The sequence below is a fragment of the Rhinopithecus bieti genome, unplaced genomic scaffold (assembly GCF_001698545.2).
Source record: "Rhinopithecus bieti isolate Rb0 unplaced genomic scaffold, ASM169854v2 scaffold_9996, whole genome shotgun sequence".
Lineage (NCBI taxonomy): Eukaryota > Metazoa > Chordata > Mammalia > Primates > Cercopithecidae > Rhinopithecus > Rhinopithecus bieti.
In genome coordinates, this window is record NW_016806973.1 from 4,038,533 (window position 1) to 4,055,177 (window position 16,645).

The 16,645-nt window shown below is 35.1% G+C and overlaps 1 protein-coding gene across 12 annotated transcripts in view; it reads right to left on the reverse strand.

Annotated features, from left to right (window-relative positions):
* WDR17 (WD repeat domain 17) overlaps window positions 1–16,645 on the reverse strand; it is a 121,792-nt gene that overhangs the window by 81,216 nt on the left and 23,931 nt on the right. For 8 of the 12 annotated variants that reach the window (XM_017879120.1, XM_017879117.1, XM_017879118.1 and 5 more), the window contains exon 2: window positions 10,307–10,429. The exons of 3 other annotated variants lie outside the window; for them this stretch is intronic. In XM_017879120.1, coding sequence (XP_017734609.1) covers window positions 10,307–10,372 — 66 coding nt within the window. In that variant the 5' untranslated portion in view covers window positions 10,373–10,429. Of the gene's footprint in view, window positions 1–10,306; window positions 10,430–16,645 lie in introns of those variants that run through there. One more of the 12 variants, XM_017879127.1, reaches the window with a different exon arrangement.

Below are 16,645 nucleotides of genomic sequence, written 5' to 3' on the forward strand. Positions count from 1 at the left end.
AGACTTGAGAAAAGGAATAAAACACAGAGACAAAGTGTAGAGAAAGAAAAGCGGGGCCCAGGGGACCGGCGCTCAGCTTACAGAGGACCCACGCCGGCACCGGCCTCTGAGTTCCCTTAGTATTTATTGAGAATTATCTTAGTCATTAAAAGGATAAGGGAGTGGCTGGACAATAGGATTATTGTAGGGAGGAAATCAGCAGTAAGACATATGAAAAAATCCTTGTAATATGAATAAGTTTAAAGGAAAATGCTGTGCCTTGAGATGTATATGCGACATCTCCATAAACCTTTTAGCAGTATTGCTCCAGCAAGTCCCACCTTATTCCTAAAGGCGGTTTCTCCTCACTCAGTAAGCAAGGCACACAATGGGTATTACCCGGAGATGTTCCATTGCCCAGGGAGGGGCAGGAGACAAATGTTTTTCTCTTTCTTGAGATTAAAGAGAATGGTGATGACCTTTAACCATAAGCAGCCTTTAGGCACTTGTTTAACAAAGCACATTCTGCACCGCCCAAAATCCTTTTAACTTTAAGTCACCACAGCACATGTCTCTCGCAAGGACAAGGTTGGAGGTAAGGTCATAGTTTAACAGCATCTCAAACACAGAACTAAATGGAGTCTTTTATGTCTACTTCCTTCTATATAGACACAGTAACAGGCTGATCTCTCTTTCTTTTCCCCACAACCTATAGCTATTTTCTTTGTGGCTACCATGGAGATTAAACTTAACATGCTAAAGTTACAAGACTCTAATTTAAATTTATTCCAAATTAGTTTCAATTATATACAAAACCTGAGCTCCTTTAAAACTCCAACCCCACACCTTTAAGTTGTTGATGCCAAAAAAATTACATCTTTATATATTGTGTGGCCTGAAACACAAACAAATTAATTATTTTAAATACATTAGTTTCTTAAATTAAGAGAAGACAAAATGTGGAATCACCAACCAAAGTTACAATAATACTACTTGTATACTAAGAATTTTTAAAATATTTTATTTGTTTAAATGATGATGAAGACAAACAATAGCATTCCACATCACTGTTTCCAAATACTAGCACTTATAATTGTCTGTGTATTTACCTTTATTAAGATCTTTATTTTTTCATATGGCTTTGAGTTACTGTCTAGTGACATTTCATTTCACCCTGCAGAACTTTCCTGAGCATTTCTTCCAAAGCAGGTTTAAAGATAATGAACTCCCTCAGTTTTTGCTTATTGGGAAATGTATTTTCTCCCTCACTTCTGAAAGACAGTTTTGCAGGATAAAAGATACTTGGTTGACATTTTTTTCTTTTAGCACTTTAAATATATTGGCCCATTTCCTTCCAGTCTCCAAAGTTTCATATCAGAAATCTGTTGTTTATACTATCGAGGATCCCTGTACATATGTGTTAATCACTTCTTTCTTATTGATTTCAAGATTCACTCTGTTTTTCAAGATTTGATTATGATGTGTCTCCATTGTGGGTCTGTTTCAGTTCAAATTCTTGGAGTTTGCTGAAACTCTTGGAAATTTACTTCATGTTTTTCATCAAATTTGAAGAGTTTTCTGCCATTATTTCTTCAAATATTCTTTCTTCTCTTCCATCTCTCGCTCTTCCCCTTTGGTACTCCCACATGAGTGCATACTGGTAGGTTTCATAGTGTCCCTTATGTCCCTTTGGTTTTGCTCACTTCTCTTCAATCTCTTTCTGTTCCTTAGACTCAATATTTTCTATTGTCTTATCTTCATATTTGCTAATATTTTCTTCTTAAATGTCTTTGAATTCTTCTATTTTACTTAAGTTATTATATTTTTCAGCCCTACAATTCTTTTTCTGGTTTTCTATCTCCTTATTATCTCCATTTTGTTCAAACATTGTTTTCTTGACTTTCTCCATATCTCCCTTTAGTTTTTAAGCATCCCAAGACAGTTGTTTTAAAGTCTTTGTCTAGTAGATCTTTCATCAGGTCTTTTTCAAAAAGCATCTGTTTATTTTTTTCCACTGAAAGAGCCATAATTTTCTGTTTCTTTTTAGGGCTTGTGGCTTTCTGTTGAACACTGGATACTTGAATCTAGTAATATGGTAACTCTGGAAATCAGAGTCTCCTCCTTCCTCAGGATTTGCAGTTTTTGTTTTCACTTATTATTTTTGTTTTCAATTGTTGTGGGCTGTCTCTGTGCCAAGGATCATCCTCAGGTATAAACATAAGGACTTCTCAGGGTTATTCTGAACTTGTGTCTTTCTCTGTTCATGCACACTAACTTCCTAATTTTCTTTGTATAGGCAGTTGCTTTTGAATTGCATAGGCTTTAATTGTTGGCTCCCAAAAGGGTAAAAAGAAAAAAATTAAGGGATTCAGCCCTTTAAGTCCCCTTGAAATCACTTCGGCTGGAGGGGGAGGAGATTGTAACAGTGGAGGTAGGTGCAATACCAATGGCTGCCTGCCTCTTTGTCTGCACTTCTGTGGTCGGCAGCAGTAGATTCCTGATATACAAAGGACAGAGTGCTTTTTTTTTTTTCTACCCTGGTTCAAATAAGCTGCTTGCAAGATACTTCTGGGGTATATGCTCAGTTGTCTGCCCTGGAACTTGAGGTGAGGGATGACTAGCTGCCACTGTGCTGGGAACTAAAACTTACTAACTTCAATTTATCATCCAAGCCTTCCCCTGGAAGTTGCAAGCCTTCACAGATTCTGGTATTACAAAAGAATTACATCAGACAGACTGTACCGGTGCAATTGTTGTCTAGGTGGGGAGAGAGATTTCTAGTGCCTTTCATGGCTTAATGGCTCATTGCTTTTTAGTGCAGAATAATATTTATTTATCTAGATGTAGTGTAGTTTATTTATTCACCAGTCTACTGAAGGACTGTTGCTTCCGTGTTTTAGCAATTATGCTTAAAGCTGCTATAAACATCCATGTGCAGGTTTTTGGGTGGACACAGCTTTTTAATTCATTTAGATAAATACCAAGGAACACAATTGCTGGACCATATAGTAAGAATACGTTTAGCTTTGTAAGAACCCATCAAACTGTCTTCCATAAGGTCTGTGTCATTTTGTATTCCCATTAGAAATGAGAGTTCCTGTTGCTCCACATCCTTGCCAGCATCTGGTGTTTGGATATTAGCCATTCTAATAGATATGTAGTGGTATCTAATTGATTTAATTTGCAATTCCCAAAGACAAATGATGTTGAACATCTTTTCACATGCTCACTGGTCATGTATATATAGGCTTTGGTGAGGTATCTGTTCAGCTCTTTTGCCCACTTTAAAACCAGGCTGGTCAATCTTCTAGTTACTGAGTTATATGAATTATTTGTATATTTTGGATAATAGATCTTTAGCAGATGTGTCTTTTGCAAATACTTTCTTCCATTCTGTGGTTTGCCTTCTTATTCTGTTGATATTGTTAAAATTGAAGATTTTCATTTTAATAAAGTCCAGCTTATCAATTAGTTCTTTCATAGAACATACATTTTTTATCTAAAAAGTGCTAGCGAAACCCACAGTCATCCAGGTTTTCTCTTATGTTACCTTCTACGAGTTTCATAGGTTTGCATTTTACATGTAGTCCTATGTTGCATTTGGGGTTATTTTTTGTAAAAGATATAAGGCCTGTGTCTAGTTTTTTTTTTTTTAACATTGTATATCCAGTTATTCCAGCCTCATTTTTTGAAAACACTATCTTAGTTTCACTGCATTGCCTTTGCTTCTTTATCAAATATCAGTTGAGTATATAAATGTGGGTCTATTTCTAAGCTCTCTATTCTGTTCCATTGATCTATTTGTCTATCCTTTTGCAGATACCACAGCTATCTTTTTTATTGGAGCTATATAATAAGTCTTTAAGTTGGGTAGTGTTAGTTCTCCAACTTTGTTCTCCTTCAATCCATTCCTGCATGTTGTCTGCTTTTACCATTAAAGTTATTAGCAAATTAATTGCAGGGTTTTTTTTTAATTCCTTGTCTGATAATACCAACATTTCTGTCGTATCTGACTCTGGTTCGGATGCTTTACCTGTCTATTCAAACTGTATTTTTTTGCCTTTTTGTTTATCATGTAAATTTTTGTGAGGTGCACATGATGAACTGCATAAAAGAAAATGCTGTAAACAGGCCTTTAGTAATGTAGTGGTAAGATGTGGGGGTAGAGTGAGCATTATAAAGTCCTATGATTAGGCCTCAGTCACGTGCCCATGACCAGTGCTTCTCAGTCCCCCCAGCCCTGCTTAGGTGGGACAGGACGGCTGAGGAAGGGCTGGTGTTGGGTATTTTCCTTCTCCCAGGTAGGTAAGGATCTTATAAAACCCTAGAGTGTTACACTCTGGACAAATAAGTTCTCTTGAGGTTAGGTCTTAAGAACAGAATGCCATGATCCTAAAATTCATATAGAACCAAACAAGAGCACAAATAGCCTATGCAATCCAAAGCCAAAGGAATAAAGCTGGAGGCAATGCATTACCTGACTTCAAATTATATTACAAGACTATGGTAACCAAAACAGCATGGTACTGGCATAAAAAGTAGACATATAGATCAATGGAAGAGAACAGAGATCCCAGAAATAAAGCCACATACCTACAGTGAATTGATCTTCAACAAGGCCAACAAGAACACAGAGTGGGGAAACAACACCCTTTTCAATAAATAGTGCTGGAAAAATTAGACATTCATATACAGGAGAACAAAACTAGACCCATATCTATCACCATATAAAAAAAAAAACAATTCAAGATGTATTAAAGACTTAAATGCAAGATCAGAAACTATAAAAATACTAGAAGAAAACCTAAGGGAAACTCTTATGGACATTCATCTAGGCAAGGAATGTATACTATGACCTCAAAAGCACAGACAACAACAAAAAATAGACAAATGGGACTTAATTAAACTAAAGAGCTCCTGCACAACAAAAGAAATAATCAACAGAGAGAACACACAACCTGTAGAACAGGAGAAATATCTGCAAACTATTCATCCAACAAGGGACTAATATCCAGAATATACAAAGAAACCAAATAACTCGACAACAGCAAAAATACAAATAATCCCATTAAAAACTGGGCAAAGGACATGAGTAGACATTTTTCTGAAGAAGACATACAAATGGCCAAGAGGTATATGAAAAAATGCTCAACATCACTGATCATCAGAGAAATGCAAATTAAAACCACAATGGGATATAATCTTCCACCAGTCAGTGTCTATTATTAAAAAGACAGAAATAATAGATGTTGGTGAGGATGTGGGGAAAAGAGAATTCATACACTGTTGGTGCGAATGTAAATTAATACACCTTCTATGAGAAGCAGTATGGAAATTTCACAAATAAATAAAATTAGAGCTACTATATGATCCAGTAATCCTACTACTGTGTGGCTACCCAAAGGAAAATAAATCATTATAGCAAAAAGATACCTGCACTCATATGTTTATTGCAGCACTATTTGCAATAGCAAAGCTATAGAATCAACTTAAGTGTCTATCAACAGATGATTGGATAACAAAAATGTAGTATATATACACAGTGGAATACTATTCAGCCATCAAAAATCATGTATTTTGCAGCAACATGGATGGAGCTGAAGGTCATTACCTTAAGGGAAACAAGCCATGCACAAAGAGTCACATATCACGTGTTCTCATTCATAAGTGGGTAGTAAAAAATGTGTACACATGGATGCAAAAGTGGAATGTTAGACAAGGGTGACTCCAAAGTGTGAAGGAGTGGGAGGGGTGGATGATGAGAAATTACTGAATGGTACAATGTACATTATTCAGGTGACGGATACCCTAAAAGCCCTGATTTGATCACTATGCAATCTACGCATGTAACAAAATTGTACTTGTACTCCATAATTTTATACGAATTATTTTAAAAGTTGGTTAAAAATAAAGAACAGAAAGCTCTAGTGTAATTAAGTGGTTTCTTTTCCCCTCCCGCTGCTGGAAGCAAGAGGATATTCTTCTCTAATGTTCACCCTGAATACCAGTTTAGAGTTCCTGGAAGTAAAACGTACAAAAGCTCCCCCACCACTCCCATTACTGGGTTCCTGTGAAGTTTTTAACTCTCAGACTTGACCATATTGTGCTTCCAGCAATTTATCAGTTACAGTTCAGATTTTCTTACTCTGGCAGCGATGCCCAGGTTGGTTTCTTCTAAGTGATTTCTGCTCTGGTAAGTTGTGATTCTCTGCAACCGCATTTCCACCTCAATAATTTAGAGGGCAGTGATGTGCCTTGTGCCCTTACTTCTCAGGTGGATCTAGGAAGAGTTGTTGATTTTTCAAAGTGTTCAATTTTTTACTGGTTAAAATGGAGTAGCAACTTCTAAGCTGCTTTCATCCTGAACTAGAAACCAGCAGTTTCTCTGCTTATTTATTAAAACAAAATAAAGTTCTAAATTTGTGCCAACACATTCTGACTTTAACTAAGAGTATATCTTGATTTATTATTTTTTAGTTTCCAAAATTAGATAATACAAGCATTTCTATGTTGACATAAAATTTGGTGTACCTTTGATCTTAAATAGCTTTTACAGGTCTTACAATCCAACAACTTAAATCCTGTTGAAATTCAGAGTTGAATAACTTGCTAAACCAGATATTAAAATAATAAATAGGACAAAACAGAATAGATATTTCAAAACAAAATAGATATTTCAAAACAATAGATATTTTAAAATCTATGATTCTGAATAAAAGATAAAAGCATATCATACATTATTGAATATATAAATATCATTGCATTTAAAGTCTGAATTATGTATTCAAGCAAAGTCTAATATGTGAATTTCTAGATTTCTTTTCAAAAGGACTAAAAAAGATATGCAATAATTATGCAGTCTTAATTAAATTATATCTACAATTGCCAAGGAGATGAAACAGAATGTCCAGAGCCTGTTGTTATCTTTGTAGTCAGCATCAATTGTTACTCAATCATGATTCTGCATTACTAAAAACAGAAAATGGTCCACTGAAAGTCCATTTCAAAATATAAATTTATATTTTAAATATAAATCCTACAAAATATGTCACATTTAAAGGTAAATAAACATATTTAGACAGGTAATATATTGCAGATAAATATTTTACAAAGCCTTTATTATCCTTACTTTAGAATGGTTCATTAATATGTGAACCACTCAAGAATTTTTGTGTCTATTTCAAAGATTTGTTGCTTCAGAATATACAATCTTTTTGGCCCAGAAACAACATACACACTTTGCCAATGAAGTACTAAACACTGTAGTTCACTGAATAATGCAGATTTATAATGGATTTAGGAAGAAACTCTGAGCATTGTGTCACCCCACATAGAACTGATAGCATCCGTCGTCTGGCAACTATAGCCTTTGCAATGATATATATTTTTGTTGTTGTTTAACTCAAATTGTATTTTTGGATTCAATCTCATACCATATGAAACACACATACACAAAAAATAATCATATTAAATTTATTCTTAGGTTCAATAGGGAATAGATGGTGAAGATGCTTTTCGCAAAGTGAATAAAGAAAGTGATAGGATATATCTACATTAGTTTGGCACAGGTAATAAAACTCGCTTTTAAATATGTAAGATTATTAGGATTTAAAATAATCATAGGCCGGGCGCAGTGGCTCAAGCCTGTAATCCCAGCACTTTGGGAGGCCGAGACGGGCGGATCACGAGGTCAGGAGATCAAGACCATCCTGGCTAACACGGTGAAACCCTGTCTCTACTAAAAAATACAAAACAAAACTAGCCGGGCGAGGTGGCGGGCGCCTGTAGTCCCAGCTACTCGGGAGGCTGAGGCAGGAGAATGGTGTAAACCCGGGAGGCGGAGCTTACAGTGAGCTGAGATCCGGCCACTGCACTCCAGCCCGGGCCACAGAGCGAGACTCCGTTCCAAAAAAAATAATAATCATCATAACAAAAATTATAAAACTAAAGTTCATATATATGTGTTTGTATAAACATAGTCACATGCCATAAATACTAATTATGTAATTATGTCAAAATACAAATGTCAACTTAATGCTCTAAAGATCAAATTCACACTTGTGTGTGACTTTCCAAACATTACATTTCTGATTTACAATTTTAACTCAAAACACAACTTATCTCTTCTTGTGAACATTCTAAAAAACAACTTTAAAAATCTGCTATGCTGATTGCTTATTATATGTAATATATATGCATATACAAATAACAAATATATATGCATATACAAATAACAAATGAAAAATAATACACTGAATTTTTTTTCAATTCTATCTTTCCCCATTCACAATACAGACCAGCCACAGATCCTGGGCTGAAGTGTATATGGGGTAGGTTTATTCTACCTTCTCTTTCTATACACTCAGTGTAAGAACACAGACTGTGGTAAGCACCAGGAGGGCATAAGCTGGATTTCTGAAAGAAATTAAAGTCAATATTCATGTGTCAATTTTTTTCAATCAGAATAGGAGCTTTCATTTCCATCTACATACGTATGAGAGCTGGTCAATACTTAAGCCAGAAGGAGTTCAAACTCACAATAATATAGTAATTTTAGGGTCAATCTATTTCTATACTTTAACAACAGCTGTACTTTAATACTTTTCAAAACCAGGCATTCATTTATAAAGGCCCACAGTAGTATAAAGGGCAAGAAGGGAAACATTTTGAATTCTCATAATCTCCATGAGCTGTTCCAAAGTCATTTTAAGGAAACACGTTTCATTAAAAAGCATTTTTCTTAAAATCAGTTCCCATTCCTCCATACAATACAAACAAGGATACTGGCTGTGTGTGTGTGTGTGTGTGTGTGTGTGTGTGTGTTGTGTGTGTGTGTAAGTGGGACTTGGAGTATTACTATTAAACTCATAAGCTAAATCAGTTCCATCATTTATACCTGAAATTGAAATTCAGGATGGCAAACTGCTCATTAACTCTCAACTCCTTTTCTGAAGAATGCTTTAGGATTTACAATATGAGGATTATTCTCCAGAGTTAGATATTTACTGGCTCCAGAAATGTTTACCAGATTTTTTCACAGCTTACAAAAAAAAGTATCTGGAAAAAAAAGTACAAAAGCTTCACATGGTTGAGGATTTATAATTAAAAGAAGTAATACTGAGAAAATATCTGTAATTAATGTGCTTAGGATGGGAATCTCAAGAAAAAGAAAAAGAAAGTACTGTATATCTTTGGCAGCCTATGCTCTTGAACAACAGTGGTGAAAAATCTAGTAAAATGGCAGCTACTCTGGCTTTTTTGTCCCACTAATTAATAAAATAAAAGTACACAAATTGTCTTCATTTAAACAATCAAGAAATTAAAAAAGTGAAAATAATCAAAGAGAAATCATGTATTATTCTAGAATACGTCCATGTGACAAGGTACATTTTAAATAGCATTTTTTCTATTATTGTTATAATAGGTCAGAATACTGTTTTCAAAATACTATGTAATGTTTTCATACTAACAATGCAGTTTATTTTCAAATGTAATTAACTGCCTAAAAATTTAACACATGCAACATGGCACTCTTCTTCAGAATTGTTTTACTTTCCTTTTAAAATATTTGTATAATAAATAGTATCAGCATGCATTTATCTTCTGTTTCATTAAATGGTTTTCTTTTTGGGAAAGACTTGCTTGAAATTACTGCTATTTTCTATTGGGGACCGTGCTGGGGGTGGTGGAGAATGAACAGACACAAGAGACAAAGACAAACAGAGAACACGGCGGCCGCGCCTAGAGCCTCTGCCTCACTTTATTTATATTCCATAAATTCTACATCAGCAAAAATAACACAATGCAAAACAAACTTTCTGCACCCAGATGTAACCTTCTGCTTAGTTCCTTGTCTTTAAGTTCTTTCTTATTTTGTCTGCCTTCTTGGAGCCTAGTAGAGTTTATTAAAAGTTCAACTAGAGATACTGTCCTTGACTACTGGAGTTCATTGAAAGTGCAACTAGCTAGAGATACTGTCCTTGAGCCTTATCTATTCTTAGTATATTATTTTCAATGGCCCCTGCAATTTTCATATATTAATCTCAATATACAAAATGTTATTTTATATTTAAAGCCTAAGATAATTTGAAAACATTACAAACTCATCTGAAATTAGGATAGAAAAAAATGCCCTTTCTTCAATATATAGTTACGCTTATTATATTTACTTCTGCTTTAAAACTAGCAAATAAGCGTCTTATTCACGCTCAGAATTTCGCAATGCAAAAATGTCCACAATATAAATCACGCAGAAATAGAACTATATGAGAAGAAAAGCAGAAAAAAAAATGGCAGGAAATCGTAATTACAAATAAATATATCTTACTCTTTGCAGTCCTTCATACCAATCATCTTGCTCAAACCAATTTGAAATGTAAGTCATCCAAGCCATAGACTGTTTCTACTTGAATCAAGGCAATTGGAAACTCGGCATCAGAATAGTCAGCACCTAAAGTAACAACAACGTGTTTCAACCAAACAAGATTTACCAAAATCTCCCTTGTGAAATGATGTTCAGTACAAAAGGCTAGAACTGCACAAACATTTCAGCTGAAACAATTTTAAGTATTTACAAGTAAATAAGAAAACAAGAAAAAAATCAATAATAATGTTGCTGGATAGTACCAGAGAATGCTATTATCAAATATTTTATTAACCTTTCTGTTTACATTCTTAAAAAACAATCTTAGATTTAACTTTTATAAGAAATAGCTCAATGATTTGTAAAAGTTACCAAGTTAAAATTAGGAATCCATAAAATCACAAAATGGGCAGCAGAAAATGAGTTATATTTTCAACTTCAGGAACTGAAGCTTTCTAAGTTAAAAGGTATACAATCATAAAGCCAATCCTATATTTCTGTTTGCTTCCAGCCCCATACTTGTGAGTTAAATCACTTTACATTTAAGTCAATTGCTAACCATGTAACCGCGTCAAAAAGTTTAAAGACACCATTTAATACAGTGCTGATATGTTCAAGAGTCAAAATCACATGAATGTAATTTAATTTTAGTTTTACTCATTTTTAGAAGAAAATATTTACTAGCCATGATGAGTAAGATATTTCTCCCTACACTGGAAAATATTTGGACTTCAAAATATCCTCTATAATGTTTAGATGCTTAACTCAACATACAACAGGTTCTAAGTGATCTTTTCTTCAACAGAGACAAAATAATGGAAGGAAGGACAAAGGGATGAAGGATGGACAGTAGGAAGTGAGGAAAGAAGGAAGGAAAGGAAGAGAAAAAGAGAAAATGAGTAAAATAATGAATAGAGAATTAAGCAACAAAGGAAAAGAAGGAAGGAGGGAAGGAAGGAGTGGGGGGAGTGAGGAAAGAGAGAATGACAGTTTTTGTAATTTGAGTGTTTCATTCTTCAATATCCAAAAAGTAAGATAGATTTTGCTCTGGCATAGGAAGATACACTTGTATGAAATATAATTATCACTGCAGCTACTCGAGAACAGCTTTATCTCTAATGTGATTCCTTACTCTTTAGAAGTATTTTCAATAATAGATCTGAGTGAAGCCTCAAGTCAAAATGCTTGGGAATAGGTTCTTGCTTGTGCAATAAGCTCCGTGACTGGCAAAATCTCTTGCTTAATTTGTTTACATTTCAGTGACTTCCTTGAATCTGTTACCTTGGCTATTCTGCCCTGCCCTTTTAGTTTCCACAAGGCCCGTTGTTCCTGCCTATCTGCTCAGGTTTTTAACCGCCTGCCTTATCCTATCCTCTGTATTTGTCCTCTCCTCATTGTTGTCTCTTGCTTACCATATTTTGAGTTGCAATTCTTTATCTAAGTCCTGCCATCAGCTTTTTTTACCCTAGCTTGAACTTTTATCTAATAGGGGCCCAACAGCTTTACCGACCTTGTCTCTGCTTCAGTGATTCCAGTGTGTCTCCCATAACACAACCTACAGGCCATACCAAGCTCCTAAACTCCATTTCCAGCTACCTGCTGAATCTAGATCTCTCAGCCCTTTACCTGATAATCTCAATATTAACATATTTAACATCTAATGTATCTCTTTCAAATAAGGTTTTCCTTTCTACCACCCCAAATATTCTTTCTCTTACATTCTCCATTTCAATGACTATCATTATATTCTAGATAGTAACCTGAGATGAAAAGATCAAGTCATCTTTGATTATTCCATCAACCTCATCTCCTCCTACTACTACATCTGATCACCACGTCTTAGCAAATTACTCTGAAAAAGTCTATTCAGAAGGCCTTTATCTTCATTACTAATGCCACTACCTTTAATGAAACCCTTCATTGTGTCCAGTACAAACTAATGCACTGTACTGTTCTGTACTGCCCTGTACTGTTCTCTTCTTTCAATATAATTCCCAAATACATGTTGTCCTTCTATGCTTTCAAGGCTTTTTGCCTGGAAGCTTTTAAATGTTTTGCCCAGGCTGCCCCTTTCACCTTTTCCTGTGAGTAGTGAGCTCTTGCAAGTTTTTCAAGACTCAAAGTAAGTATCTCTTTCTTTTGAAGACTTTCTCAAATCCTCCAAATCTCTTGTCTGTGCTCCTTCATATCTGTATTTGTAGGTATTAGATAGTGATTATTTGTGTACATATAAATTGTGAGTTCCCCAAAAGACCAAGCCTTAATCATCTTTGTATAGAAGATACAAAATGTGTGTTGAGGGAATTGACACATGCAATGCTATGAAAGTTGGTCACCTAGTGATAGTTCACGCGAACTGAAGGCATATATTACTGAAACTTGGAAAAGATCTAAGGAAATATATCTAAGTAAAATGGGATTACTATCCAATTCCTTGTAGGGAAGCAGCTAAACAAAATCACTTAAGAAATTGTTTTTGGTGTTTTCTTAAGAGTAAAATAAAACTTGAATTAGTAAAAGTACTTTGTAATCATGCCATCACCAATTGTGTCTTTATTATACTATTATAAATCCGGTGTAAATAAAATACCTTATTCATAGAGCATATAATAGTTCTTCTTTCTTATATCCTGATACTTTTCCATGAGCATCACTTATTATATTTGCAAGGAATAAGAAAAGTAAGATATTTCACATTGCGTAATCTCAGATAAAATGTTACCTTGCATAAAACATATATTTTTTTGTTATACTCCAGGTATTTTGATTATATGAGAGTAGGTGGGATCTGGTTCATTTACTATAAGAATGGTAAATGGGTTTCAACTCTCACCCCTCCCTGCGGTGTAGAGTTGAAACTTTTAGCTGACCTCAGATGGGAAGCATGTCATGATCACTCAGCGGTAACTGAGATAAGAAGAAACTTTTGAGGAAATTTATTACACATCTTCGCATCCCTGTATCTATGTCCATGAGTCTAACTGATATTTCATTAAAATCACACATTTAACTTATTTTAGTCAGAAAATTCTTACTGCCTATTAAAATTAGTGATAGAAACATATGACAAAAATAAAATGTTAAATATCACTAATTAAAATAAAATAGAAAATGAAGTAAAGTAGTTTTCATTGTTAGAAAACTTCTTGTAGGCATTGAATAGTCAAGCACACAAGTAGTCTGTGATTTCTCCATTTTTTTCAGAGATGACTTTTGGCTATTCTGGGTCTTTTGTGGTTCCATATAAATTTCAGGATTACGATTTCCATTTCTGTGAAGAACGTCATTGGTATTTTGATGGGGATTGCACTGAATGTGTAGATTGTTTTGGGTAGTACAGACATTTTAACAATATTGATTCTTCCAATCCTTGAACATGGAAGATCTTTCCATTTTGTGTCCTCTTCAGTTTCATCAATGTTTTACAGTTTTCATTATAGACTCTTTCACTTCTTTGGTTAAGTTTATTCCCAAGTATTTTATTTTATTTCTAGCTGTTATAAATGGGACTACATTTTTCTTTTTAGACACAGTTTCACTCTGTTACCCAGGCTGGAGTGCAGAGGCACAATCTGGGGTCAGTGCAACCTCCACCTCCCGGATTCAAGTGATTCTCATGCCTCAACCTCCCAAGTAGCTGGGATCACAGGCATGTGACACCACACTCGGCTATTTTTGTATTTTTAGTAGAGACAGCATTTCACCATGTTGGCCAGGCTGGTCTTGAACTCTTGACCTCTAGTGATCCACCCACCTCGGCCTCCCAAAGTGCTGGGTGAGCCACCACATCCAGCCTTGATTTCCTTTTCAGATTGTTCACTGTTGGCATATAAAAATGCTGCTTATTTTTGTATGTTGATTTTGCATTCTGCAACTTTGCTGAATTTATCAGTTCTATTTCTTTTGGTGGAGTCTTTAGGTTTTTGTAAATATAAGATCATATCCTCTGCAAACAAGGATAATTTGATTTCTTTTGTTCCAACTTGGATGCCCTTTATCCCTTTCTCCTGTCTGATTGCTCTAGCTAGAATTTCCAAAACTATGTTGAATAACAATGGTAAAAATGAGCATCCTTGTCTTGTTCCAGATCTTGAGGAAAGGCTTTCAGTTTTTTTCCATTCAGTATATATATGGCTTTTATTGTGTCATGTTAAGTTCCTTCTACACCCAGTTTTTTGAAGGTTTTTATCATGAAGGAATGCTGAATTTTCCAAATGCTTTTTCGGCATCAATTGAAATGATCATATGGTTTTTGTACTTCATCCTGTTGACATGATGTATAATTTGATTCGCATATGTTGAACCATCCTTGCATCCCCAGGATAAATCCCACTTGGTCTTGATGAATGGTCTTTTTTAAATATGCTGTTGAATTCAGTCTCCTAGTATTTTGTTGAATATTTTTGCATCAATATTCATCAGAAATATTGGCCTTTAATTTTCTTTTTTTGTTGTGTCTTTGTCTAGTTTTGTATTAGGGTAATACTGGCCTCACAGAATGGGTTTGGAAGTGTTCTTTCCTCCTCTATTTTATAGAATAATTTGAGTAAATTTGGTATTGGGTTTTCTTTAAATGTTTGGTAAAATTCAGCAGTAAGGCCATTGTGTCCTGAACTCTTCCTTGATGGGAGACTTTTTATTATCATTTTGATATCATTACTTGCTTTTGGTCTATTCAAGTTTTGGATTTCTTCATGGTTCAATCTTTGTAGGTTGTATGTCCATTTCTTTTAGGTTTTCTAATTTTTTTGGCCTATAATTGCTAATAGTATTTTTAATGAACCTTTGAATTTCTATAGTATCAGTTGTAATAACTCTTTTTTCATCTCTGAATTTATTCAGGTCTTTTTTTATTGTTAGTCTAGCTTACGGTTTGTTGATTTTATTTATCTTTTCTGAAAACCAACTTTTCACTTCATTGATCTTTTGTATTTGTTTCAGCTTCTTTGATTTCTGCTCTGGTATGTATTACTTCTTCTACAAATTCTGAGTTTGGTTTGCTCTTGCTTTTAGAGTTCTTTAAGACGCATCATTAGTTTGTTTGCTTCAAGTTTTTCTACTTTTTTGATGTAGGCATTTATTGCTGTAAATGTTTCTCTTAATACTTTTCATATATCCCATAGGTTTTGGTATGTTGTGTTTCCATTTTCATTTGTCTCAAAAAAAATTTCAATTTCTTTAATTTATCCATTAACCCACACTGGTCATTCAGGAGCATATTGTTTGATATCCATGTGTTTATATAGTTTCCAAAGTTTTTCTTGTTACTAATTTCTAGTTTTATTCCATTGTGACCAGAAAAGATATTTCATATGATTTCAACTTTTTTGAATTTTTTAAGACATTCTGTGGCCAGATGCATGTGTTGGGGAGAAAAATGTATATTCTGCAGCTGTTGGATAAAATATCTACTAGGTTGCTGGGCATAGGCCCCCACATCTGGCCATAAACTGGCCCCAAAACTGGCCATAAACAAAATCTCTGCAGCACTGTGACATGCTCGTGATGGCCATGACGCCCACGCTGGAAGGCTGTCGGTTTACCAGAATGAGAGCAAGGAACACCTGGCCCAACCAGGGCGGAAAACTGCTTCAGGCGTTCTTAAACACACACAGACAACAGCGTGAGCGATCTGTGCCTTAAGGACATGCTCCTGCTGCAAATAACTAGCCAGAGCCCATCCCTTTATTTCAGCCTACCCTTTTGTTTCCCATAAGGAATACTTTTAGTTTATCTATAATCTATAGAAACAATGCTTATCACTGGCTTGCTGTCAATAAATATGTGGGTAAATCTCTGTTCAAGGCTCTCAGCTCTGAAGGCTGTGAGACTCCTGATTTCCCACTTTACACTCTATATTTCTGTGTGTGTGTCTTTAATTCCTCTAGCACCGCTGGGTTAGGGCCTCCCTGACCGGGCTGGTCTCGGCATTGGGTGATAATGATGTCCTTTCAGTGAGGACCATAAGGAAGAAATGGAAAGAGACCATTTCTCACAAAGCCTGAGGCTCAACTTAAGTAAATTCATTTAATGACTAGAATAATGTGACCTGCCTGTCTTCGCCTGTTTGTCTTGCACAAGGCTGGGTAATTTATAAAGAAAAGAGGTTTATTTGGCTCATGGTTCTACAGGCTGTACAGGAAGCATGACACCAGAATTTGCATCTGGTTAGGGCCTCAGATTACTTCCACTGATTGCAGAGGGGAAAAGGAGTTGGTGTGTGCAGAGATGACATGGAAAGAGAGAGGGAGCAAGAAAAGGGGAAGGAGATGCCAGGCTTTTTTTTTTTTTTTTTTTTTTTTT